General features: G+C 37.7%; 1 protein-coding gene and 1 pseudogene across 14 annotated transcripts in view; one reads left to right on the forward strand and one right to left on the reverse strand.

Annotated features, from left to right (window-relative positions):
• LOC137237255 (putative nuclease HARBI1) overlaps nucleotides 1-27,209 on the forward strand; it is a 526,467-nt pseudogene that overhangs the window by 378,150 nt on the left and 121,108 nt on the right.
• LOC137236454 (serine-rich adhesin for platelets) overlaps nucleotides 5,740-27,209 on the reverse strand; it is a 344,342-nt gene continuing 322,872 nt past the window's right edge. For 9 of the 14 annotated variants that reach the window (XM_067759064.1, XM_067759067.1, XM_067759069.1 and 6 more), the window contains 3 exons: nucleotides 11,770-13,383; nucleotides 10,051-10,352; nucleotides 5,740-9,982 (listed from right to left, as the gene is read on the reverse strand). In XM_067759064.1, the coding sequence (XP_067615165.1) occupies nucleotides 8,108-9,982; nucleotides 10,051-10,352; nucleotides 11,770-12,970 (3,378 nt within the window). In that variant the 5' untranslated portion in view covers nucleotides 12,971-13,383 and the 3' untranslated portion in view covers nucleotides 5,740-8,107. The other 5 variants (XM_067759075.1, XM_067759071.1, XM_067759074.1 and 2 more) reach the window with 5 other exon arrangements.

Here is a 27,209-nt window from a genome sequence, read left to right on the forward strand (position 1 = left end):
GTGGTATGTGAAGTCTTAATTGGGGAGGTCATAGTTCTACACAAATTCGTTGTGACAGAGATCGTTGATGAAGTCATATTGGGAGTGGATTTCTTAGTTGACTATGACATCAGGATCGATATGCAGAGAAGGAGTATGCAGTATAAGAACCAAGATATACCACTTAACTACAAGTTGGAGAAAGGGTTCAGTAGTAATCGAGTAATGGTGGAAAAGACTCGACAAAGGCCACGAAAGTCAAAAGAAAAGGTTGATGATCGAAGGAGCCAAATAAAGCAAAACCAAAAGTACCTGCGAGAGAAACACTGGCATTGACAAAACCTAAAAGGCGCAGGAAAACGAAGCAACGAATTTCCGAGAAAGAATGCGAGGGAGGTTTCAAGCCGGAGCGCACTACTGTTGTGAAATGTGGGAACGATATTGATTATGCGAAGCCAATCCGTCAAGCGCAAGCTCTACGAAGTAGTGCATTGGCCAAGCAACAGAGTGCGAGGGAACGATCCAGGATAATGAGTAGTAAGATGAAACACAGGTACGACAAGGAAAATAATTTGGAAGGTTTCCGGGAGGGAGATTTGGTACTGCTATACAACCCTCACCGGCGGAAAGGTGTTCCATCCAAATATCGGTGCAATTGGGAAGGCCCGTACAGAGTTGTGAAGACGATCAGTGATGTCGTCTACCGCATACAAGCAATTGGGAAATCACGAAATAGAAGAGTGGTACATTTGGCGATGCTAGCAGCGTTTAGATCGAGAGATTTGTCTGATCGGGTCGATCAGACTTAGGTGGAGGGCAGTGTTACGAATATTAGCAAAACTAAGGGGTGCTGCTATCTCTAAGCCGATGCTAAGCAGTGACGCAAATTCACATCAATAGATCAATCATTATCTATCTACATAAACGAAACAATAATTGCGTCTACACATATGTACCATGTACGTATACGAGCAGCGGAGAGTCAATGCACAAACACAAGCATATATCTGAGGTACTCCTATAAGTATGCAATGAGAAAAACTATAAAATTGTGCAATTGTAGTTATAGCTGAGAAGTTTGAGAGCTGCTGGACTAGTAGATTCTGGAAGCGCCTAGAAGATGCGAAGGTTGAAATCAAAGAGTATAAAAGGCGACAATTGTAGAGGCGCTGGAATTCAGTTTGATTTGAGTTGTCAAGCAGTTTCGACTAAAACGCTATCTAGCGAGCAAGAGCAGTATTATTTTGACTAGTAGAGTTTCATTTGAGCTATCAATCAGTTTGGTTATTAAGCAAGCTATTCGTTGCACAGTTTGAGTGTTATTTTGAAGTACTTTAATAAAGGCCATTTTGCATTATTACAAATTGGAGTTATTTATTCAACAGTTTAGTGATTCGAACTTAGCAGAGGATTGCAAATAAGAGGATTTGCAAGTAAATTCGTTACAAGACGTTATTTCTCTTCTAAAGTGTATTTATAACAATTAAATGAATGACAACAATTTTTTGAAATGGGCGTGGCATCGCCTCTTATTTGATCATGCATTGGCTACGGTTTCTGGAGCCATAACTTGACGACCGCTTGACGTAACTGAAACATTTTTAAATGGGGGAGAAACCCTTTACACTTGTTTCCTTTACAAAGAGGAATACTTCTTATAAAAGACCCAAAATCATTAAATAAACACCCTCTTTCGATAATACTTTGGGCCAAGAAACTGAACTAAAAGAACTGTGCGATAGATCTCTAGCTGAGTATATGATGTTCGTTTACATCCGAACTAAACCAACCTTTCTTGTTCTTCTTCCATGTTTGTTAAAACTGTTTTATGGTTCTCCATTAATTAAAAAACACTTATTTGCTTCAGGTCGATTCTTAACAGCATTTATTTCTCTTTTTGATTCAACTTCCTCACTTCACACAAATTAGCCATCATCCAGTGAGTTTCTAGCTCCGTATCCCGATCAGTTCTCACAGGAATGCTATGGATCATTGGGAGACTGGAGCAACAGAGGTCGTGATATTTTTGTACAAATGAGTTATGAAAGACAGATGTCGCCGTTATGTTTCATTTAAAACATACGGCTAGAGGCCAAGCAGCGACATTTTGCAAAGATAGGTTTATTAAAGGCAGCGTTGCCAAACTAAAGACAAGAAATTAATTAATTGATGGGTTTGATGGTGAATGAAGACAAAACGAAGTACCTGCTGTCATTGAGCAAAAAGTCAGCTCATTTGCGCCATGGAAACTACGCTACTTTTGGCAGCCATAATTTCGAAATAGTAAAAGACTTCGTTTATTTGGGAACCAGCATTAACGCAAGCAACAACATCAGCTCTGAAATCCAGCGAAGAAGCACTCTTGCCATTAAATGCTAATTTGGACTAGGTAGGCAATTGAAAAGAAAATTCCTCCGTCCGCAAAGGAAAAGCATGCTCTATAATTCATTTATCGTACCCGTCATGCTTTACGTCAAGATTTACGGACCTCTACGCGTTGGCGATGGCGAGTACCCAAGAAGATTTAATTATGAGCTGTACGAGCTTTACGCAGACATCAACAGAGTCCAGCGAATTAAAACTCAGCGGCTACGCGGACTAAACCATGTTAAGCGAATGACAGAAAACATTTTTATCGGAACCCTGCCAGGAGGTAGAGGGCGGCCCCACTCCGCTGGAAATACCAGGTGGAAAACGATTTAAACTCCCTTGGTGTGACCAATTGGCGCCAGTTGGCGGAGCGAAGAAGCGATTGGCGCGCCTAGTTGGACGGATATAACCGTTTAAACGGTTAAGCGTAAATTAAGTAGAAGAAAAGGGCTATCGTACAGTTCATTTAGTTTCAGTTTTTTGACACTATGTGTTGTCAAAAGGGAGGTGTTTACTCAGTGTATTTTGGCCGATTTTATTGAAAATATTAATATTTATAAAAAATAAGGATATAGACTCTCTTCACAACAGTTCAATTGTTCTTCTTATAATGGCTATCGAAACGCAGTATAATGAATGGCCGAAAAGGAGGGGTGAAACTCCCATTTCAAATATTTTGTTTCTTACATTTTTTGTTATAATGGTATTTTGAAAGTAAAATACGATTGATATGAAGATATTTTTCGCAAAGATTTTACCTTTTACATTGGCCTATGAGCCTTTATTAAAAAAAAAAAAAAATGTTTATAGAATAGGCGTGGTCCTTAACCAATGTGGGAGAAATATGTGTACCTGATTTTGGCTTGATACGTCAATTGCTCTCCCAAAACGTAGCAAAATGCTTGATTGAAAAATGGGAAGCGCCACGCCTATTTCCAAAAATTATAAGTAAAACAGCTTATTTACAAATTTTTCTAAGATCTGTCGGGCATTATTCTCGAAAATTAAAAAAAATGGGTTTGGGCATTTTCAATGGGAATGTGCCACGCCTTAAGCTGGTGTAATCTGCGCAGAATTTGTGATATTTATTACTTACATACAAAGGAATAAATTGCGGGGGCGGTACAGTGTTTTTGCTGAAAACAAGTTTTTAAGACCACTCTGGTGTACATATGTATGTACATATATATGCGACATTGCTATTCTAGCTCATTGATCGTGTGTATACACTACAGATGCCAAGAACGAAAAGGCAGCGAAGACGTTGTCTAATTTTAAATATTCCCAGACATGCTACAAACTTCAAGCGGTCGTGGAATGACTTAAAATAATATTCTATGGGTGCATAAGACTGAATCATGTACCACACTCTTGGAGAACTGCTCGTGTAGCTTTCCTGCCAAAGGTGGGTATGATCGGTCATATGTATCCCAAAGACTACAGGCTGATAGATGTGTACTTAAAGCCCAACGTGGATGAAAAACTGCTCCCTACAATACAAAGGTAAGTCGGTAAAGGAGTATGCTTTAGGAGTCGTCTTAAACATTGCCGGGGCTTTCAACAATTTTTCTAAACGGGCGATCATGGATGATCTTAACTATATTGAAGCACATCTAGTCATAACAAGATGGATCGCCTGCATGTTAAATTAAAAAAAGGAAAATTAATTCACAATAGGGATTGTGTGAGGCCACGAAATCACTGGACAGGGGCACGCCGCATGACGGCTGTTATCACCTCTGCTGTAGACACTGGTCATAAACTAACTGCTTAGGAGGTCCGATGGGGAACCCGTCAAACTTACGGCTTACGGCACGGGCGCTTTATGATATACAAACCTGGGCACCTAATGTCGGGTTGACAGCCAACGCATAGAAGACAGGTACTGTCATAAAGGCCACAAATTAGACCAGTCCCAAGTTAGGAGGGTGACCCAGCAGCAGAAATCTTGCACAAACTATATATTTACCATTCCAGACAGTAAGTTGTGTGAAGAAGGCTTCGACGGCACTTTATGCATGTAAAAGAATGTTGGGGTGTACGTGGAGTTTATCGTCCTCTCTCCCTCATTAGGTATTGTAATGCCTATCTTATACTATGGAGTCACTGTTTGGTGGACATAAACACAAAAGGGAATCTTCCGCTGCATTGTATGCCATTCTTCAGATTTCACCTTTCGACCTGGTGGCAAAGAACATAGCGTTAACAACTGCAACGAGGCAGACCATACGGTCATAGTAGTATAGCGTCAATTAAAGGACGAATAGACTTCCTGATTCTGTTTCTGGGCTTCGAAGGGGCTCTTAAAGCCACAATAAAGGTGGATGATTGGCGCAAGGGTACCCAAATGGCGGACTAGGCGATACATGCAGACACCATTGGTTCCAAAGTAGTGGAAAGAGTAGGGTCTACGACATACGGAATATAAACAGATCCGGAAATAAACAGATCCTACAAGCTGCCGGCGGGAGCAGTAGCCGTAACCAAAGCAGTGGAAGCATATAGCTTAAACTGCAGCCGCGTCAACTTTTATATTGATAACCAAGCAGCAATTACGGCAATAATCTCTCATAGCACAGTATCTGAAAGTGTGTTAGAGTGTAAGCAAGCCCTGGAAAGAATCGGGATAGAGAAAATCATACATCTATATTGGGTCCAAGGGCATATTGCATTGAAGGGGAATGAAAAAGCGGATGAACTAAGTAAAAGGGTTCATCCCTCGATGCTTGCTCCGTAGACATCCCGATTAGAGCGAGATTGAGAGAAGCCGAGGGTTGCACATGGTCGACCAAGCGAAAAGTCGTAGACTGTAAAGTGTAGAAGCAGCAAGTTGCATAGGTCCTAAGAAAATTTCTAGTATTAGCCAAGCGGACGGCTTATTTTATAATATAAGCCCTGGTTTTTGATAGGGTTTTTCAGTTGGGTCGTAGAACAAACTTCTGGTAACACTACGGGCTCATTCACTCTATGTGAGGTCCTCACGTACCGGCTAGTTCAACCTAACCTTAACCTAGAAGATAGGTGCCCATGTAAATATTTATCCACCAGAACTCTCAAATAAAAAAGTAGCGGCTTCTTAAACTGTTTTGGCGCTTTTTATGGAACTCTAATACCCAGCTGAGAATTAATGTTTCATGTCTATTCATCTCGGTTGCTTAACTGTCGATTCGTAGGCACAGATAAATCTTGTGTTGAAGAACCTTGCTTTGATGTGGATCACGGCCAGACGCCTCACTGAGCGTAGGGAAAATGCTTACACCTGGCTCTTTTGGGAAATTACCGTCAAGAGGTGCTTCAACGACCACTGCACTACTACGCGACCATTCTCATTCCATTTCTTTTTTAGAAAGCCTCTGGATTTCTTCGTACTTCAATAAGACTTTCCTTAACCTCGTTGCTTATATCGAAAGATTTTTTTATTCAGACATTCTTTTCGGCCGTTGCCAACATACTTTGAACTTTTATTAAACAATTTTTTTTTTATTTCACTAGCAATTTTAAGATATAATTTATATTTAACTATTGTATAATATATGTATGTAAATAATTGTTTATATACAAATTCATTTATTAAATATTTTGTGTTTACTCACTTCATTAAGTTACAAATACAGTCGTATTTAATTACCATATAGTACATATCTATATAAAGTTAAAAAAAATTCATAGATGCACCAAAAGGATTTGAAATTAACCAGAAATCCTTAAAAATATAATAATATTCTTTAATACATATTTACTCATATACAGTTTATATAGCTAATGTTACTTAGAAAAAAATAAGCCACCAAAAAATAAGTCACGTGAATTTTGTATCAAATCTCTTCTCTTAATAAAGCGTACCATCTGCAACGCGTTCCGCTGTCGGGTTAAATTCACCCACAGTAGAATACAGTGATGATAATCATGGTACATTTGTACTTTTTTTTGGTACATTTCGCTTCCCGAAAGTACTTTGGTACTATATTGACATATTTGGTACATTTTTGTAAAACACCGCCCTACACTTTAAGTCATTTGCAAAGCAGCTCTGAATGTACAAAAAAATTTAAAATTTTTCGAAGAAAATATATAGATAGTTAAGTTGTTTTGTTGCCAAGCACAATTTTCCATTTGCAATTATGGATCATTTAAATATGCTTATGAAAAATAGCGTAACTGATTCTAAAATTTTGAAAAAATGTTGCACCAATAGAATTAAAGCACAGAAAATAATAACTCAAATAACAGGACCAGAAAATTATAAATCCATAATTAGATTTCATATCATTGACCGAGGAGGAAATTTTTTATGCCATTATTAAATCTTTGAAAGACCATTCAATACCACTTGAAAAAATGATTGGTTTCACTGCCGACAATTGGTTGGTTATGATGGGAGCAAAATGCGGAGTGCAAGCAATGCTGAAGCAAGTTGTTGCAAATCTGCATGTTAATGGATGTCTTTGTCACATTTTAAATTTAGCTTCAATGGCCGCCCAACAAAATTGAAAAATTTTTAAAAGACGTAAATTATCATTTTTGGATAAACTCCCGTTAGGAAGGCAGACTTTCAGAGTTTTCAAGAGTATTTCGGTACAGAAATGCATGTTATACTAAAGTACGCCCCCACAAGGTGGCTTTCTGAACAAGCCGTCATAGATAGAATTCTTGAGCAATGGGATACCCTTAGGTATTATTTAAAACTTTACGTATTTGAAAATAAAAGCAGTAATCAAAATATTAATCTTATATCTGAAATTTTATAAAGTCATTTTTATAAAGTATATTTTACATTTCTTTCTTATATTTTAGATGAAATAAATATGTGCATATAGAAATGCAGTCTGAAGATATTCGCACACATTTACTTATTACCGAATTAAAAATTTTATAAAAAAATCTTATTTAGACTCAAGTCCTATTTGGATGTTAAATATTGATTCAGACGAAAATCACTTAACCCCATATGAAGTTTACTGCGGTGTTAATGTGGATATTATTTTATCAAACAACCTTTTCGAAAAAGATGACGTACACATATTTAAGAGCTGCTAAACAATTTTATATACAAATTTGTAGTACTTTATTAAAGAAAGTAAATTTGAATGATAAAACTTTGTTGTGGGCTGCAAAGATTTCACCAGGAAGTATTTTAAGCAGCGAAACAAACAGTATTGTGCCTTTAGTTATGGACTTATTTCCGAAATCTGAATTTGATAAAATAGAGAAATTTAATTCTGAATTTAGAGCTTTAGCAGAGAATGAGAGCCTTAAAAATTCAAGAATTTAAATATATGCAGCTTTTGGGCAGAATTAAGATCAGTTAAAAATGAATTAAACGCGCAAATGTTCTCCAATATTTATAGAATATTTCAAGGCGTATTGTCGATTCCACATTCATCCACAAACGTAGAAAGGATATCTTTTATACAAAATTTAATTAAACCTAAGTGCAGAAATATACTTCAAATAAACACAGTTTCGAATTTAATAGAAACTAAAGACTCGATGAAATCAACTAACAATAGTTGTCATAATATAGATACGAAAAAAGCTTTTTGTCAACTGCGGTATTTAAAGAACTCAAAGATTTTCCTGAATAAAAACAGTTTTTGGATAAAGAAGCAGAATATAACTCTAGTTTGGTTTAAATTTGCATCCGAAAAACTTTTTGTACAATTTTGGATGATTTGGTACATTTTTTTCCCTCGTTTGGTACAAAATGAAAAAATCCGTTTATCATCCCTGGTAGAATATAGTCACAATGCTGTAAACCTTACACAGCTGTGCTATTGCTTGATTGCTGACTGCAAAACACAATCATACCGTTGCCAATTGCACCACCACCACCTCCACTTAGCGTACGACGCGGCATTGGTTTTGGCGGCACTTGTGGTTTTTGTATGCTACGTTGATGCGCTACATGATGATGCTCTTGCTGTTGTTGCTGCGCCAACTCACGGCGCTCCACATCGCATACTTTCTCTCTAACAGTCTTTTCCCGCTCCTCTCGAAATTCCACATAGCCTGACTCATCGCTACACTCGGAGTCCGTATCGTTTGCGTTGTAATTGCGTTGCGGCGGCGCTACTATTGATGCGCTCAATTGACGTTGCCTTTGGCGATGTACGCGCGTTGTTGTGCTATTTGTACCGTTCACAATGTTTATTGTATCCTCAATCGTGGGCGCCGATTGAACTGCATCATTTGTTGAGTCCGCTAGTGAACTCTCGCTGCTCATTTTCAACGTGGTCGTGCTTGAACTGCTGAAGGTGGTAGCATCACTATTTTGTCGTCGCTGTAGACGTGCTTCTAATCTTTGGTAGATCTCATCAACGGTGACGGTTGCAGTCGCATGCTCATTGACTGGCATATTGAAAAATCTTGATGCATCATCTGCGTCGAAGAGCGCGCTTTCTTGCAGTTGCAGTAGTTGTTTGTTATGACGGTATTGTAGTGACAGATCATCTTGATTGGCGGTCACAGTGCTAGCAGTTTCACAACCACTCGATATTGAACCTTCATCGCTATCACCGCCGCTATGCCGTTTACTCGGCGTTAAACCGATGTGTCCATCGTTAATTGAGCTGCTGGTAGTTGCATTCGAGGAGGCATTGGATGAAATGGACGACTGCGTTTGATGTCGGTATTGCAGCGGTGTTGCTGAATTTGTATCTATGCTGCTGCCACCCTCATCGCTACTCAACGCTATTTGCGCCATTTTACGCATCGAGTTGCGATGCAAGATATTCAAAATTGACGCCTGCCGAAAGTACAAATCTTCAGCGTCGAGAAAATCTTCCTCACCATCACTGCAAACGCCATCGCGTCTCAAGCTAACATGCGTCTCATCATGCGCGCCGCCCTCTTCCTCCGCTCGCACCGCATGGTCATTAGGTAGCATATCACCTTCCGGATGTGCCATTGGATTAGTATTGATAGTAGGTGGCAAGCTAAGCGGTTCTTCTTCATCATGCTTGAGCTCACTTAAATCGCTGAGGCTACTGCTTGTATTCTTGTGCAGTTGCATATCGAAGTAAGGCAGCAATTCGGTCGTTAACGATGTATTCGTATCATAGTCATTGTATTTGAGTAATTTCTCAAAGTCATCGGATTCATCAGAGCCATAGCTATGACGTTGCTCTTCGGCCGCCTCGAGGCATGGCGACGCCACTAACTGTTTGCTATTGGATTCTTTGGTCGTTAATTTGTTATGACAGCATGTGTCAGCAGCGCTCATGGCTAGGGCTAAACCCTGCTTACGTTGCCTTGACTCATCCAATGAGATGCTGCCGAGCGGACGTGCTTTTCCAGTGCGCCTTATTGAGTGTCCACGTCTGCAGCGTCGACGGCCCAGTGTCATGGCGGGGTAAAGTGAATCTTTTTGACAACACGATTTCATTTCTGGCTCATTTGTCTCTTCAGCATCCTCCCCCTCCTCCTCTCCTATTGCTTCCTCGATGGCCATTAATTTGGGCGCTGACTTGGAACGCTCCAATGGCGGTCGATAATTATTTCCACCGACGATGAGTAATATTTTACGTCGTGGTAGACTCGGATTTTCGTATGCCGCATTTGCCAAACTGAGACGCGCATTTTGTTTGAGAATTTTCTCGCGTTTAAATTCACGTAGCGCGCGTTTCAAATTTTCCTGCGTAAAAGAGAGAGAGTGTCAGTATGAGAACAGCATATATGCAAGTTGTGTTAACATCTAATTACCTTCAGTGTATTGCATATATCCTGCACCATCTTCTCTTTGCTGCAGAGCACCGCATGACAACGCAATTCGTGTTTCATTTTCCGACCTTCATGCCGATAGACCCAACAAAAGATGCGCGGATAGTTCTTTGGTGCGCAACAATGTGTGATGCGATTGGCCCAATATTCGGTGAGACCATGTTGTCGTGTTGTCGCTTTTAGGCCACTAGCGCATACCTTAATGCGCATAATCATGTCCGGTTTATTGTTTTGGGTGTAGTTGCGCCATAGTGTGTTTAGTTGCTTTTCAACGCAACCCTCACCTTATAAAGAGAGAGAGAGAGAGAGAGAGAGAGAGAGAGAGAGAGAGATATAAGAATTAATTGATTTTTTTTCAACAAAAGAAAAAAATCTTAGAAATAGGAAGCTCGGCACAAATGCTTTTGCCTGCTCTATCGACTCTAACCTAAAAACACCAACCATGCTCAGTCCTTATTTGAGGTAGGTAGAAGTCAGTACTTTTTACCTTTTGGTAAATTTCGTGTTTGGTAGTTCAGCGTCCTAACTCAAAAAACATGACTTTTGCGTTAATAACATATAAACGTACCCAATATGTATATATGTATGTATGTAATATCATGATCTATATTGTATAAAAAAATCTTCGTGATCAGTTAAAAATGTAGCACGTGTTATAAAAATGAAAATATGCCTTTATATGTGCATCATATGGCAGTTAAAATCTTTGAACGGCTCTCCTGGAAAATTGTGTTTTTTGAGTTATGACGACGTTGCAGCAAATGAGCGATATGTGGGCCACAGCCCTTTTATACTCCGCTATTCCAGTTCCAGGTGAAGAAATATTGCGAAGAAGCCTGCCTTGCAATTTGTAGTGGAGTGGAGGGGATACATATGAGTACAAGCCAGTCCCACGAGTGGGAGAGAGCGTTGAGAAAGACAGGTGGAAGATAATGGGTGATTACAATGTGACTCCGGCTACACCGGTCCAATCGGAGCTAACGCAGAGATCCCGGTTACTCCGTGAGCATGAGCGCTACGGCGAAGAAGCCGCTGGCCGTTGCTATACTTGATTTATGCTATTGCTACGGGAAAATGTTCACCACACTTTTGAAATCTGGAGATAAAGAGCCGTTTAATGCCATAATCAGAAGGATGTGAAATGTTTACTTATATCCTTAGACTCACTGGGATGGTAGAACTATCAAACTGTTTAAGTGCAGAGACTGCGCGACACTACGATTCCTAAAAGGAATGATTTCTAACTTCTAAAGGCAGGACATAAGTCGGCAGTGAAGTGATTGATCAGCGTGGGGATTGCACAGGCAATGGTATACGTCCCGTGTGTGGCAGCAAAACGTGAGCAAACTGGCAACGTATTGGAAGATAAATTATCCAACTCCGCTCACGGAGAACTATCAGCACTACACCCGTCAAATCAACAAGAAGCCGCAACATATGCTACAATAAGCAAATAATGTCCTGGGGCATGGGCAGTTTTATTTATTAAAATTTTAGAATTCTCATATTCAGAGATTAGCTTGACATGGTCGTCGATTAGACGGCATGGTCGTCGTCTTTGCACGAGTTCCCCTTACTTCTACTTTTACTGCGTTTTCATACGGAGTCTCTAAGTATGTTGTGGTGTTTTATTGCAATTAAGACCTTAATCCATAATGTGTCTGCCGAAAGTCTTATATGATAATAATTATATGAACTCACCTTTGGCCCAACCGGTTAGCACATTTCCCAGATAGGACACTTTATACTCGGGATCCGGTGTACTTATCTCCACGCTGTGCAAACGCTTACCCCACAAACGTCCCAGGCTGCGCGACAGAGTACGCATCGTTTTGTTGCCCAACTCAGCTGCAGCTTCATCATCTCCTGCCGCCACTGTGTTATAATCACAGAAACGTTCCAAACCGCTTGAGGCATGCTGCAGTTCTTCGGCTGTATTAGCTTCAATTTCTAATACTTCACTAAAATCCAAAGTTGATTCGACATCGTTAACGTCACCAGCAGCATTTTTGCAATTTGCATTGACATCAGCATCATCTTTGGAGTATTGCTTAAAACGATCCAAATATGGTCCAGCTGGGCGACGTCTGCCACCGAATGTATGAAATTTACCATCCAAATTGGTTAGTTTACTTTTTTCCATACTGTGTTGTTGTTGTTGTTGTTGTTGCTGTAGCTGTTTTTCAAATTTCTTCATGTGTTGCTGATAAGTGTTGCCCAGCAGGCGGGCAATGGAAGAACTTTTGACAAATTTGTGTTGGTGTGGAGGTGTGCTATTAGCGTGTTGTTGTTGTTGTTGGGTGTTTGTTGTGCTCGTATTTCTTGTTGCAGGTATCTTTTCTGTAACCGTTGCTGTTTCCGTTTCCGTTGTAGCTGCACTCATTTGGGGGTCTTTATGACCCAACGTCTTCTGACTAATGCGTCGCCCCAGCTTAGAGAACAAGGATAGACGATCTTTCGTCGAACTTTTCTTCTTTGGTTCATCATTTGTAGTGGTGTTGTTGCTATTGTTGCTACATTTCTTTTTACTTTTTGTTACGCTTTTTTGTTGTTTTACGGGCTGCTGTTGTTGCTGTGTTTGTTGTTGGTATTGTAAATGCTCATTTGTGTGCTTTTTCGTACTTCCGAATATTTTCGAAGTATTGTTCGAATTTGTATTTAACCCGCTACAGCTAGTTGTGGCATTTTCGCTCATTTTATTATAATTGTTGTTGCTGCTGCCAGTGCTTGTAATTTTACTGTTGATAATGTGATTATTGTTGTTATTACTAATATTATTTGTTGTTGTTGTTGTTGTTGCTACAGGTACAAAATCTACTTCATCGTGTGACGTTGACATTTCATTGGCTTCGTTGGTTGCATTACTTAGGTTAATCGTTGTTTTAGTGGTTGTGTACTCCATATTTGCTGTTGTTGTTGTAGTGATTATTTTTTTCGCTTTTTTAATAACCAATTCAATTACAATTGTTATTTGTTATTACTAACAAATATCCGTGCTATTAGTTTATTTACGTTGTTGTTGTTATTGTTATTGTAGTCGGCGATTGCTTTTTAATGACTTTTCATGGCTTTCAAAGGCCGCTTGAAGTCTTAATATTTATGATTTCCGTTAGTAGTTTGGTATTGAAAATTGTTTTTACTTTTTATTAATATTAGCGTCATAATAACCGTAAATTGTTTGTATGTGTGTGTGTGTTTTTTTTTTCAAATTTGTCCCTTAACACCTTTTTCCACTTTTTCTCTCACAAAACTGGTTTTATTGTACGCTGCTCACTTTCTCTGGAATTTTTGCAATTTTTTCCGATTAACATATTTCTGAAAATGAAAAAAAGTAATAAATAATTGTGGTTTAAAAAGTAATTTACTTTTTACTATAACAATGTAATAATTTTACAAAAGCACTTAAGTAAATATTTGTGATAATAGATACAGTATACACCGTGAAAATGGAACAGTTCTTATTTTTTTATCGGTTAGTTGGCGGTACTTAATAAATTTACCATGCCCTGTCCAGAAAAAACAGTTTTGTGAAATTTACATTTCAACTTGCTAAATTTACAAAAACTCAGAAAACTATTTTAACAATGGGGTTGGTCTTAGGAAGAGGTAGGCAGGCAAGCCGCCCGAGTCTATTTCTGACATGAAAATATCAGAGAAAAGTCAGCATAGGGCCCACTGGAAATAAGGGGGCATTTACTACTGGAAGAGAGAGAGAAAGAGAAGAGCACTGGCGCAATGCGCCATATATAAGACAATCGGGTATACTGTTAGGATTATATAGTCCTTTCAAAAAATAACCTGAGAATTCTAGCAGGAATTCTTACAGGACACTGCAGACTCAACAGCCACATGCATAAATTGGGCATACAATAGAGTGACATATGTTGGTTCTATGATCGATCAGCGGAGACGGCGGAACATATTCTACTGGAATGCGACGCAATCTCAAGACGGATGGCTAATGTTTTTAGGCTCGCCATGGCCAGGGGATTCCCACATTCAAACCCTGAAGCTAAGGGAACTACTAGATTACATCAGGGAAGTCGGTTTGCATGAGGCGCTGTGAAGGAGATGAGTGCACAATAGACCAATGGTCGTAGTGCGATTCTCAACAATTATCTATCCATCTAATGACAGCAAAGAAGATTTAAGTGCCTCCAATCTGAAGGAAAAATTAATAAGTTTTTGGTAAAATTGCACAATTGAAACTGTTGTTTTCCTAAAAACCTGCTGATGTATTAACATATATTTTTAAAGTCGTTTATCAAATTCAGTGCAGAAGAAACGAGGGTAGTCGCATATGCCTTCTTAGATTTAGCGAGGCTGAACGGCACAACGATAAATCACTCGTCTGAAGCCAATTTGTCTTGGCATGCTACTAGTCCAACTTAGGATGGAAAAGGAACCTTGAGGTGAGATCAAGGAAAGCTCTGGGTGGATACCACACCTGCAAAAGGGCTTTCGGGAGGTACTCGGGACTGCCGCCAAATATCTACCATGGCATGTACAACACAGTCATTCCATCGATACTAACGTATGGAGCTTTTGTCTAGTGGAAGGTGCTAGACAGAAAAAGAGCAATCAACATAGGGTTGCGAGAGTGCAAAGATTGGTATGCTTGGGCGCAAAGAGCTCTACCAGTAAGAGAATCGAATTCAACCGAATAAGGGCACGCGACGATATTAGATGGCATGATAAAAGAACAATTGAACGTAAATACAACTGACCTAACGTCCGACGCCGATGGTTGGTTTTCGACTTCCAGGTGCAGAACATAAGATATGCTTTAAAGGTAGAATAGGAGCAAGGCCTAGACAGCGGTAAGGGCATTACAATTTACACATACCACTTGAAAATAGATAAGGGAACTGGAGCTGTAATGTACTCAAAGCATTTGCAGGTAAATCAATCATATGGACTTCCAACTCATGCAATGTGTTTCAGGCGGAGGTCTATGACTTAGAGAATGCAGCCAGGCTGCTCCAGGGTAGTACGATATCAATCAAACGACCTGTGTCGACAACCAAGCTGCCTCAAAGGCGTTAGAATCCAGCTTAAGAATGTTGGATATAATGCGGAGTGGTTGAGCCTCGCTTTCATACATATGGCACTTAAATATCACACTTTGTTGGGTCCCGGGGCACAGCAATATTGAAGGGAATGCATTTGCAGATGAGATGGCCAGGAGAGGTTTCGAAATGGACATAAATGAGGCGTACAGCTCCGTACGACCACCGCTGAACTATCTCCTAAGGAAAATCGAGGAATATGAGATTAAGGCAACGGACTCGCTTGGATGAGAAAGGAACTAGCTCCCACGGCAAGATAAACAGCAAGAGTACTGACGACTGTCATCACAGGTCATTGCGGTATTGCAATAATGCTCCCACAATGGCGCATATCCACAAGCTCCCTCTGCAGAAACTGTTAGAATGATGAGGAAGAGGAGTCTATTCATCACTTACTCCACCGACATCCAATTATCTGGGTGCACGGTTTTTCAACAGCCCGGTAGAGGTTGGGAAGGGATTCACCTTCCATCACGTCTTTAAGCTTATTAGGGAAATCAAGTGGTTCGTTGAGGACCACTAGAAAGAAATCTGGTCGACGAATGTGCCTGACAAAAATGTCTTTGAGTTGAAGTGTGGGAAACTTCCACGCACGCCCTCTTAACCTTACTTAGCCCAACTTCTTGGTACCTGCTCTTAGGTACTGTGAGATAAATTTTTTTGCTATAATCACAAAACTGTGTCTTTTTTCGCAGAAAAAGTGCTGATATACCTTTTCGCTCTCATTATATCTGTCATTATCTGTTATTTTCACAATACAATGCTGCTGTTTCAACAGATTTGCCTAACACGGAATTAAAATTTGTTGACATTCTATTTCTCTTTGCTGCTCTTCTTTAAAGAATGTTACACATATCTTTTTGACACCACACAATGTATCTGTAATTTTAAAAGGGAATATGATGTAATTTTAAAAGATTTTTTCTTAACATAGATATATATTGCATATATTTCTATTTACTGCTATAGAGTAATTTTACATATTCAGTTTTGTTATAGTTCCAAAATTATAGGACCCAATGGGGGCGAAAGGTGTACATTTACTAAGATACCCAATCAGCGTTCAGGGCACTTAGCTCTCTCATCACTTCGTCTAAGGTCATCAGCAGCTGCCAGGGGTCGCTTCAAGCTGCAGCTAACTTGCAATAACATAACGCAGCGGAGGTGGTCGAGATGTATCATCCACTTACATCAATCAATTCCTGCTACAATAACGGGATATTGACCGCTTCGTCTGCATGCCGAGCGAATGGGGATCCCGTTTAACAGCATTTGCAGTAGCTTTGGCGAACGGAGTACCGACTAGCCATACAAAAACAGCAACAATTGTTTGCAGGATAAATTTGCATCAAAATGGCGCCCCGTTCGCTACTTAGGCTGGCATATTTGGTGTACATGCGGCATAGCGACTTAACAAATCAACTCGTTGTTTTTACAGGAAAAAAGCTGCTGCTGTAGAAATCACATGTATGGTCACTCTCTCAGTTTACGATGTTTTTAAGTATCTTTGCTGTTTTTGAGTAATATCACTAATTTGATCTGTAATTTTCAAAGGGAAAACGCTATTTTTTAACAGTTTTCTTTTTATGAAGACGTACAATTTTCTTATATTTCTGCTGATCTTAGCTTCTTTCTTTTTTACAAAATTGTTCTTGTTGTTTCCACAGGAAAAATTCTGTTGTTTTAACATACCTGCAACAAATCGCACTAGTTCCGAACTAGAGCAGAATTATCGCACTATGAAATGTTACTAGCTCTAATTCTTTCCCCCCGCATTACTTTTAACTAACACTTTGAACACTGTGATGTCTTATGAAAATTTTTTTATCTTGCCGCAAGAAGGCTTCACTTTTCAATTGCTTACTTAATCTAAAGTAGCATTTGTTGGTAAAAATGGAGCTCAGTTTCATTTCTAAGTTGACATTATTTTCGCTGTTAATGCTGATACACTGATAGTGGAAGTACTTCGAAATGTCCTACTGTCAACAGTGACATGGCTGATATGTCGGAAATGTGTCAAATCTTTCGTTGATATCATTGATAGTAAGACACACTCTTCTAGTCTCAGGCTAAGGAAACCGTATGATGGGAATTCGCCTAGTCTGAAGCCTTTTTATACTCAGCTGAGTGGAGCTCACAGAGTATATTAATTTTGATCGCATAACGGTACCCCGTAACGGCATAAACCAATCGAGATAGATATAGACTTATATATATCAAAATGATCTGGGCGAAAAAAGAAATTCATTTAGCCATGTCCGTCCGTCCGTCCGTCCGCAAACACGATAACTTGAGTAAATTTTGAGGTATCTTAATGAAATTTGGTATGTAAGGTCCCGGGTACTAATCTCAGATCTCTATTTAAAATGAAAGAAATCGGACTATAACCACGCCCACTTTTTCGATATCGAAGATTTTGAAAAACTGAAAAAGTGCGATAATTCATTACCAAAGAGGAAAAATCGATGAAACTTTATAGGTGGGTTGATCTTATGACGCAAAATAGAAAATTAGTAAAATTTTGGACAATGGGCGTGGCATCGCCCACTTTTAAAAGAAGGTAATTTAAAAGTTTTGCAAGCTGTAATTTGGCAGTCGTTGAAGATATCATGATGAAATTGGGCAGGAACGTTACTCCTATTACTATATGTGTGCTAAATAAAAATTAGCAAAATCAGATGAGGAAAAAAAAATTTTTAAAGTAAGATTTTAACAAAAACTTTAATACCTTTACGGTATATAAGTAAATTATGTAAACATTCAACTCCAGTAATGATATGGTGAAACAAAATACAAAAATAAAAGAAAATTTCAAAATGGGCGTGCCTCCGCCCTTTTTCATTTAATTTGTCTAGAATACTCTTAACGCCATAAGTCTAACAAATGAAATGTGAAATTTGGTCAGGGCATATCGTCTATGAAGATAACTGTTTTCTGTGAAAATGGACGAAATCGGTTGAATCCATGCCCAGTTTTTATACACAGTCGACCGTCTGTCCTTCCGCTCGGCCGCTACCACGATAACGTGAGCAAAAATCGATATATCTTACCTTAATTTAGTTCACGTACTTATCTGAACTCACTTTATCTTGGGATTAAAAATTGGCGAAATCCGACTATGACCACGCCCACTTTTTCGAAATCGAAAATTTCGAAAAATGAAAAATGCCATAATTCTATACCAGATACGAAAAAAGGGATGAAACATGGTAATTGGATTGGTTTATTGACGTAAAATATAACTTTAGAAAAAAACTTTGTAAAATGTGTGTGACACCTACCATATTAAATAGAAGAAAATGAAAAAGTTCTGCAGGGGAAATCAAAAGCCATTGCAATGATGGCAGGAACACTGTTCGTGGTATTACATATATAAATAAATTAGCGGTACCCGACAGATGCGACTAGGGGCCATTCCCTTTTAAAACCCTCATTAATACCTTTATATTGATGCCCATATCGTACAAACTTTCAGCTGAGTATGTAATGTTCGGTTACACCCGAACTTAGCCTTCCTTACTTGTTTGGTTTGAAATGGCTCAACGTAGTGCAATTTAAATTTAGATCGAAATGTTTTCTTGTTTGGTTACCTAACGTAAGTCTAAATACAGAAAACTCATTGGTTTCCAATCATTTATCACTGACTCAGAATCCCTCAACGTTTGGTGACATTTCGCTCTAAAGGCCCTCTAACACAGAAAGGGTTGGCTACATGAAAACATATTTAATACAATACTTAACAATATCATGGTAGACAATTTCCTAACCAAAGCAAAGAGCGGTAAGACCATAGTTAGAGTGTGTTTTTTCGAAATGCCTTATATATGTATATTGGTGTATAATATCGAAGAGCATTTTTCAAATTTCATGTTGTAACCCAATTTTTGCAACTTCACTGTATTTTTTTTGCTAATTTGACCAGATTAAATCTATGATCTATGTTTGTTTGTTTTAATGGTGTGTTCAATTTATACTTATTATTAAGAATTCATGAGCTTAACACCGGCTTATAATAATTGAATATTCAATTATTATGTTTTTCTAAGAGAAACTGAAAAGAAAGAAACATTTGCTGGAATATTACGATAGTACTATTTCGAAAACCGTCACGAATTCATCGTCAGGCAATTTCGTAATGTTATCAAAGGTTTCACCGGGATTCGAACCGCGAATCACACGATGAAACTGCAGCTGCCTTAACCACTAAGCTATCCTGCTTTTATTTGTTTCCTTGCTTAATTCAGTTTATCTTATTTCTACACTAACAACACAACTGAGATATTCTGCCTCTATTAATTTGTGTGTATGATCTTTTCTTTTGACTTTTTCAACTACTAATTAACAAAAAAATGGGATTGTATTCTGCGTTCAAGCTAAATGTGTAAAACGATCGGCAGTGGCGCAGAAGACGGCCGTTCAAAACCAGTCGCCAAAAAGCATACATTTTGTTTAATCGTGTCTATAGACACATCTGGTTTTAAAATTCAACCAAATAGTCTACCTTGTTTTTTGCTCTTATGTTTATTTTAATTGTGAAAGCATTTTTAAATTATTGAACATACATAAATATGTATGTATATCACAATTTCGGATGGTGTTGTAACAAGTATTTTTGAAAAAGTTAAAGAGATTCCATACTATTTGATTGTAGTAACTATCCATGCTATTATATTGTAGTAACTATCCATACTTTCTGCAAGACCCAACTAAGTACCGTTCAATGGTAACGTTTGGTCAACTCAATTGACACAATTTTATGGTTTTTGCTTAAAGAAGTTATACAGAGTAGACTGCATAGTTGGCCGAAGTTAAATCTTGCAAAATAATGCAGAACAGCTGGAAAGATCTTAGAGTTCAAATTTTGTGTGGCACTTTGCTCTGGGTATTATGCGGAAATCTGGAGCCGTATTATGTCATACGATCACTGATGAATAACCAATTTAACTCAATCTATAAATATTAATAAACTAAACTCAACATTTCTCGAAACTCTCGACTTCTCGCCGGATTCTCGAATCTTGAAATAAAGCTCGCGAGCTTCTCGACACTCAATTTAATTGCTGCACTGGCCGTTTTATAAAGAACTTAGGCTTTCTTCACGGGCATAAGCGATAATTCCCACAAAACCACAAATAAAAATCATCGAAATACATGGAATACAACAAATACAGCGACTAAATTGAATGTCGACAAGCTCGCGAGATTTACGAGTGATTTGAGAAACGAGAATCTCGCAAGAAGCCGAGTTCTCGATTTGTCGGGTCTCGAAATTCTGCCTTGTGTTCGAGAAGAAATCGTTAGCTCTAAAAGAAACACGATTCGGCACGGGTAGATGAGGTTGAAAATTGGGTTGGAGAAGCTAAAATTGCGCTAGCATCCACTTGAAAAGGTTGCGCTACACAACGTCTTGAATATTTTAGGTATTTTAGTTACGACCTTGCCTTGACTATTCTAAGCCACCACTTTCTGTTATGTTTCAAAAACTTGAAATATTTACAAGCAAAGAATCATATGTATACGTTTTGATATTGTAACGAATTTAGGGAAATTACGCTTACTTGGAACCTTCTGTTAACGTTCGAATCGCTAAACTGTTGAATAAATCACTCCAATACTCAGTATTGCAACTGTTCTTTATGTAGTAGTACTTCATAATTATACTTCACAACCAATAGCGTGTTTAAATCAAAATTGATTAGTTATTTCTCAGCTTGCGCTGCTTTTATACTTTCAGTTTCCTCATTAACCCATTTCTCCTAAGGTCTAGTAATTTCGCGAACAGTTGTACGTCATGCGTGGTTAGTTACCAGCTATATACATGTATATCTGCAGTCCACGATTCTCCCATAGCCAAATGCGTGCGTATGTGTGAGTAAATACTTCGGCTGATGACTACATATTTGTGTGTGTGAGATATCCCGCTTTCTACATACGAGTGCTTTATTGTTGTTGTGCATTTATTTAGTAGCAGCTTATTGATGCTAATATTCGTCACAATATGTATAGATTTTAAACATAGAAAGAGCTACGCGTTGACAGAATTTAGCGGTAGGTACTAATGTAAGTAGTAATAGCGTTTGAAGTTGGTCAGGCAATTATTTTATCACGATTTGTTGATACAAAAAAATTATTTTTGACTGAGTCCTTGAACAAAATTTGTTGCTTAAAAAGATTAAGTTCTTGCAGCATTAATCTTAAACTTTAAAAAGACTCTAAAAAAAGTTTCATGATTTTTCGTTAATAATTAGAGTTTGTTTAAAAGTTAGAGCCTAGATCTGAAACCTGTTTGTGCTTCGTATTTGGTTTGAAATTAAGATTATACCATGGGTTCGTACAACCGGGTTTCCATTTTCAACCATTTCATTTACTAGTGTCAAGGGTTTTTTTTTTTTTAATTTTCACCAAAAAGTTAAAACCATGAGGTTTTGTTTTAAACCCAGAAAAGTCTAAAAGTTGTTATTTTGAGATTTTTGAAACTTGTTTGGACTTGTTTTGAAACAACTTTGGGAATTTCATCTTCTAGTTCAAGTAAGTTTAAAGTTCAAACCAAACTAAATTAAAAAACACAATAACACAATAGCAAATTGAGAGGGTTCCTTGCTCGTTAGTTCAAAAAAAGTTTCAAATACTTAAACCGATGAATTGTTTAAAATTTAGACTCAACTTTAGCAGGCGTTTACGAAACTACACTAAAAGATTTGCCAAAAATAAAAAAACCATGATTTTCAGTTATTCATAAGTATAAAGCATTTTAAAAATGGGGCGCTGGGCGTATATGGGTTAAAGAAAACGCGAAACATCACTTAATTTGATGGTTGGATTGACTCAATTATCTATTCGTAAATTTCTTACAGGTGGTCGCTCAAATCGATACCGTTTGAAATTTAGATACATAACTTTGAAAATGGCATGGTTTTTATTGAATTTAAAATCCTTTACCTTTTTATGTGCAGCGATTGCTATTGTAAGTTGCAGAAGAAATTCATTTCTAAACTCCCTTGTTAAAAATTAACAAGAAGTGTGTTTTATCATAGACAAACGGATATTTTTCAGTTGCCTTAATAGGTTAAAATGCAAATTAAAACTACACCCCGAAAACGGGAAAAATGCGCATTTAGACATCTAACTGAAGTTTTTCAAAATAATTTTTTTTTTGTTTTTCATAATTTGGGAAACATTTAAACAACAGCTGTAAATCTCTTGAAATCATTTTCTCCCGAGAGTGGGATATTGTCACGTTGTTTAAATTTTTCCCAAATTATTAAATAAATTATAAAATTAAAATTGAGTCAAATAAATGTTTTCATAAATTTAAGAGCAATGAGGGCAATCCTCGCTTAATTCATATACATTTTTTTTATTTTACTTCTTATTTCAAATATTTTGCAACAATATAATGGAATGACATACATGAATAACAGAACCTTATCTTTGGATTACCATGACAGAGTGGGGTGATATTTGAGCTGAAGATCTGAGATAATAGTTTGCTGCTCAGTATAGGTACTGGCCATTTACACATTTATGTTGCTTCAAATTTTGCCCAGACATCTTACTTTGCGGCTCAAGCGCAGCACTGGTTTTGGCGACATTAAAATCTACAGAACTTAACAATATATTCAGAATATAATTGTACGCGACAAAGACCGAAAGCATATGTCCTAGAGGTTTACGCCAATCACTTTATTGGCGGCGGCGGCGTAGGCGGCGCGCCGGCGTACGCCAGGGTTCTTACTTTAAAAGCTTGATTTTTCTATTTAAAAAAATAATATTTAGGAAAGGTTTTGTTTATATGTATTTAAGGAAATCAACGTGTTGGCCATTTCGGAAAGATCCGGGGTTTTTGCATCAAAATCTCGCAGACCGTTCAGAAATTTTCAGGAGTAGCTCCTTGCGAAGAGATTGTCCCTCGTTCGCATGCTCCAGAGAGGCTTCGAACCTAACCCTGGTCTTTGGAATTGGTACTGCTGCGTCTGCTGAAAAGAAATAGAGATACATAAAATAGTCAAACTTTTGCCTGTATATCTCGTGCAAAGCGTAGTTTCACCTAGGGTTAACTCCTAATAATCGTCGCGAACACAATTTCTTTAAATCATGTGTCGCTCCTTGGCGGTCACGCATAAAGGCGACTTAGGGTTGCTATGAAGGGTCTATTAATACTCACGACTATCGTGGCACAGGGCGCCTACAGTTTTTTCGGCTGTTTTTAAGAGCTAAAATTTCCGATGTGCGAACAGTAGGAATCCCTACCACCAGTCGCTACTACACCTCCTGAGCCTCACACCATATCCCAGTACAGAAGATATAGGACTGCGACTTCGAACTCATACCTTCGCCGCCTTCACTTTCCTAGAAGCTCTAGGTGTAGCCCCGAAGACTTTCCAACGGATGCTTTTGTCGTGCTATGCTGCCGAGCTACACCAGAGAAACGCCATGAAACGTTAGGGAGTGACTATTCGGCCAAGGATGACGCCTCGAAATCATAAGCAATCTAAGTGGAAGTCATTGCGTAATGGGTGAAAATCCGTATAATCCTCGGGGCATCTACATAATTGAAATTTTACAAACACCCTGGATAAAATTTTTAAAATGTAGACCAAAGATTGCAGACGTTTGTGTTCACCACATTTATTTCAATAGTCTCCGTTAAATCAAATTTAGAATGAAAGCCGACTGATTTTAAGTTGAAAGTTGTTAACTATTGTTTTCCGGCCTTATGATATAGGAGCTCATTTTGGATGACCGCGTAGCTTCAGTTTTCAGACAAGTTCGACTGTCCACTACGTTAGGGTAGTATCACACACGGTCATTAGTTCCACTCTCTTGGGAAAGCTTTTGCTTCACCACTTTGAGTGTTCTTGCGAAGGACAAAACCTCACCTGGTAGATATATGTGCCTACGTATTCACAATTGTAAAAGGAGCCGTAACGTGTAGGTGATATTTAAACTTGGTTGATAGGCTATAATCAATGTGATTCACTCCAAGGGACCAGTTTTGAATAGGGCCGCCAATTTTAGGAAATGTCAAACCGGGAGACTTGGGTATTGAAGGATGAAGTGTGAAAATCAAAATTAACATTTCAGACGCTATTGTATAGTTTCGCAAATAAACAACACCCTTCTCATAAGTACATATATCCTCAACTTAAGTATGAGGTAAGAATAATTTCAAAGGGGTGTTTATGCCCCTAGAACCTACTAAAGGATTTTGCATCACTGATTTCGCTTATTCTTGATGACAATTTAAAAACATGTTCGCCTTGGGTCATTTTATTTGAATTAATTGTTCATTATTAATTTTTTCAAAAATGCAAAGTGAGCATATAAATTTATTATATAATATAACTTTTCTTTTAGTATTTTGTTTTAATAACTTGCTGAATTGGGTGATGGAAAGTCCGTGTTAAGCTGACATCGAAAGCGCCTGTTATTTTAAATAACTTTTGAATAGTTATAAAGGGTTAAATTTCGCAATTAGTTTCTTATAACTGGCAGTGATGCGCATCCGTTGATACCACTTTCGACCATATCCGAAAAATTTTCGACATGAACAATAAATGGCCTAAACAGTCTTAAACGAGTAGAAAATATAGTAACGCGCCGGACGCCGCGCCGCCACGCCGATATTTTTGACATGCGGCGGCGGCGTGCGAAAAACGACCAAAATCGGCGGCGGCGGCGGCGTTTATCGGCGGCGTATATCTCTAGTATGTCCTATTGAAATATTTGTATGAGTTTTAGTGGGGAGGAATATAAGCAGTGAACCTGCTAGAGGAGACTGGTATTTGTCATATCCCCTGGCTCGTATGGCAGCTACAATCAACCTTAGGGAGAGGCCTGATCCACAGTACATCTTATGGCCGAAAGGATGGTTCTCCAAAGATATCATGTGTATAAAGTGGCCGTTGATGTAAGGACGCCATTGTATACGAATATGTCTTAGCTGCAGACGCATTTCCACGGAAGGTCGTACAATAGCAACGTTTGCAAAACTTTTATATTAAGGGAGTCTAGAACTTTGTTACAAATTATATGGCCATATTGCATATGCGTAACATTAAAAACCATAAAGAGTTTTGTGTATTTGTTATTGGAAATGATGCTATAGAAAATATAAGCTACGGATTATGCACAACTTTTTGTATTTTGCATTTTTTTTCATATTTTGTTTTGTATTTACAGTTGCTGATTTGAAAAAGTGCATAGAAAATTTTAAAAATGAAAAAGGTTGTTCACGATCTGTAGTTTACTTTTGAATTTGCAAAGTTGTCATATTCAAGTGCACAAAACACAGAACTGCCTTATTTTATTTCAAAGCTTCAAAGTTATTTTGTTTATTTTCTTAATTTAAAAAATTCTTCTTGACAATATTTACGCATTCACAATAGCAAACGATTGTCAATTCGGCATGGCGTTCGCGCCATATCAAAAATAGCTGTTTATTTAGAACGTGCATTTAGAAGGGGCTCATTCAAGAAGTAATTTGCTTTTAGGGCGATATAGCTAATTAAGTGTTCCATTTGTCCACCGTATAAGATTACTTGAAACTTTTATATACTGAAATTTGATGAGATTCAAAACTGCATAAGAAACAAAAATTTCTAAATGTTTAAGGGAAGAAATTTGTGTTTACTAAACATTTTGAAATTTTTTTTTAAAATTTTTTTTTTAACCACATTTAAAAAAATTACCCTGAGTTGGTCGAACAACGGTTTAGAGATCAAAATTATATACACGCAAAACACTAAAATTTTTTTTCTGTGCACAATATATTCATAGAAATTACAACAATCACATGTAAATTTTCAACTTTTTTTGCAAATATCTCGTTACAGGTCAATAACCGTCTTTTCACACCTCTTCAGAAATTTTTAGACGTGTTATAGTAGTGGACCACTGTTGTAAATTATAACCCCAAACATTTTCCACTTCTTTGAATTTTGCACACAAAAAAATTTATATAAACAAAGAAAAATTTAAAAATCGGGCTCGACCATTTTCTTCTAAGTCTCTATAGTTTTCTAAATTCTCCTAAGTTTCTATAGAAACGAAAAAAAAAATTGTTAAATCGGTAAAAATACGATTAATGAAACAAAATGCTAAATTTGTGGCCACTGTGCGACCATGCGTGGAAAATTAATCCTCAAAGCCCCGCGCAAGAAACGGAATGCGATGATGAGCATAATTTGAAGTTTACCGTTTACACTTCTATTAAATAGACGGTCTATGATATCGTACCTCTAGGCAATTTTTAAGATTCTTCTTGAGTTTTGCTTAAGCCAACACTAGTAACTTTTTTTTTTTTTAATTAATTCCTTTTTTTCAAAATTTGCTTAAAATTTGCTTTAAGAATTTTCACAGCCTGAGCTTTGGTTATTAATTAAATATCACGATACACAATTGATTGTAATTAAATTCAATTGGAGCAGCAACAAATTAGTACACAACTTGTTGGTCACTTTTGTACGCCTTTCAAGAATTACTGCGCTTATTAAAATAGATCTGGTTTACAAAAAACAATAAAAATTAATATAACTTAAAATTCACGCACTCAATAATTAGTTCGGGTAAAAAACCGCAAGTCGAAAGCAAAATTTATTCACGTAATCAATTGCAATTGCGATCGTTGGATAATAAATTTTAAGTACGTAAGCGCGTAAGCCGTATTTGCAGTTGGCGGTATAGAAACTAACATTTTTTAAATTTGGACATGTGCTTTTTTGGTTTTAGTAAATTTACGTAAAAATATTTAATTTTACAATTTTCCCGTTATCTAGTTTATGCTCGCCCATTGACTCGTTGGCTTCTGAGGAAAGTGAACGACTAAAATAGCAAATAAGACGTCAGCGCGCGCTTGTGCGCCGAGCACTTGTCTGGATTGTGTTTGTTTTTTATTTACTTATTTAATTTTTTATTTTTTGCACAAATAACAATGAATGCGAGGCGTTTGTGTGTTTATGAAATTTACATAAATATATATACTAAGGAGCAAAATTAAGGCAATAGCAGCACAAATAGTGGATATTTAGGGGAAAAATATGCACTGTTTTTGTTTTTTTGGGTTTTGTTTTC

The sequence above is a fragment of the Eurosta solidaginis genome, chromosome 1 (assembly GCF_040869045.1).
Source record: "Eurosta solidaginis isolate ZX-2024a chromosome 1, ASM4086904v1, whole genome shotgun sequence".
NCBI classification, from domain to species: domain Eukaryota; kingdom Metazoa; phylum Arthropoda; class Insecta; order Diptera; family Tephritidae; genus Eurosta; species Eurosta solidaginis.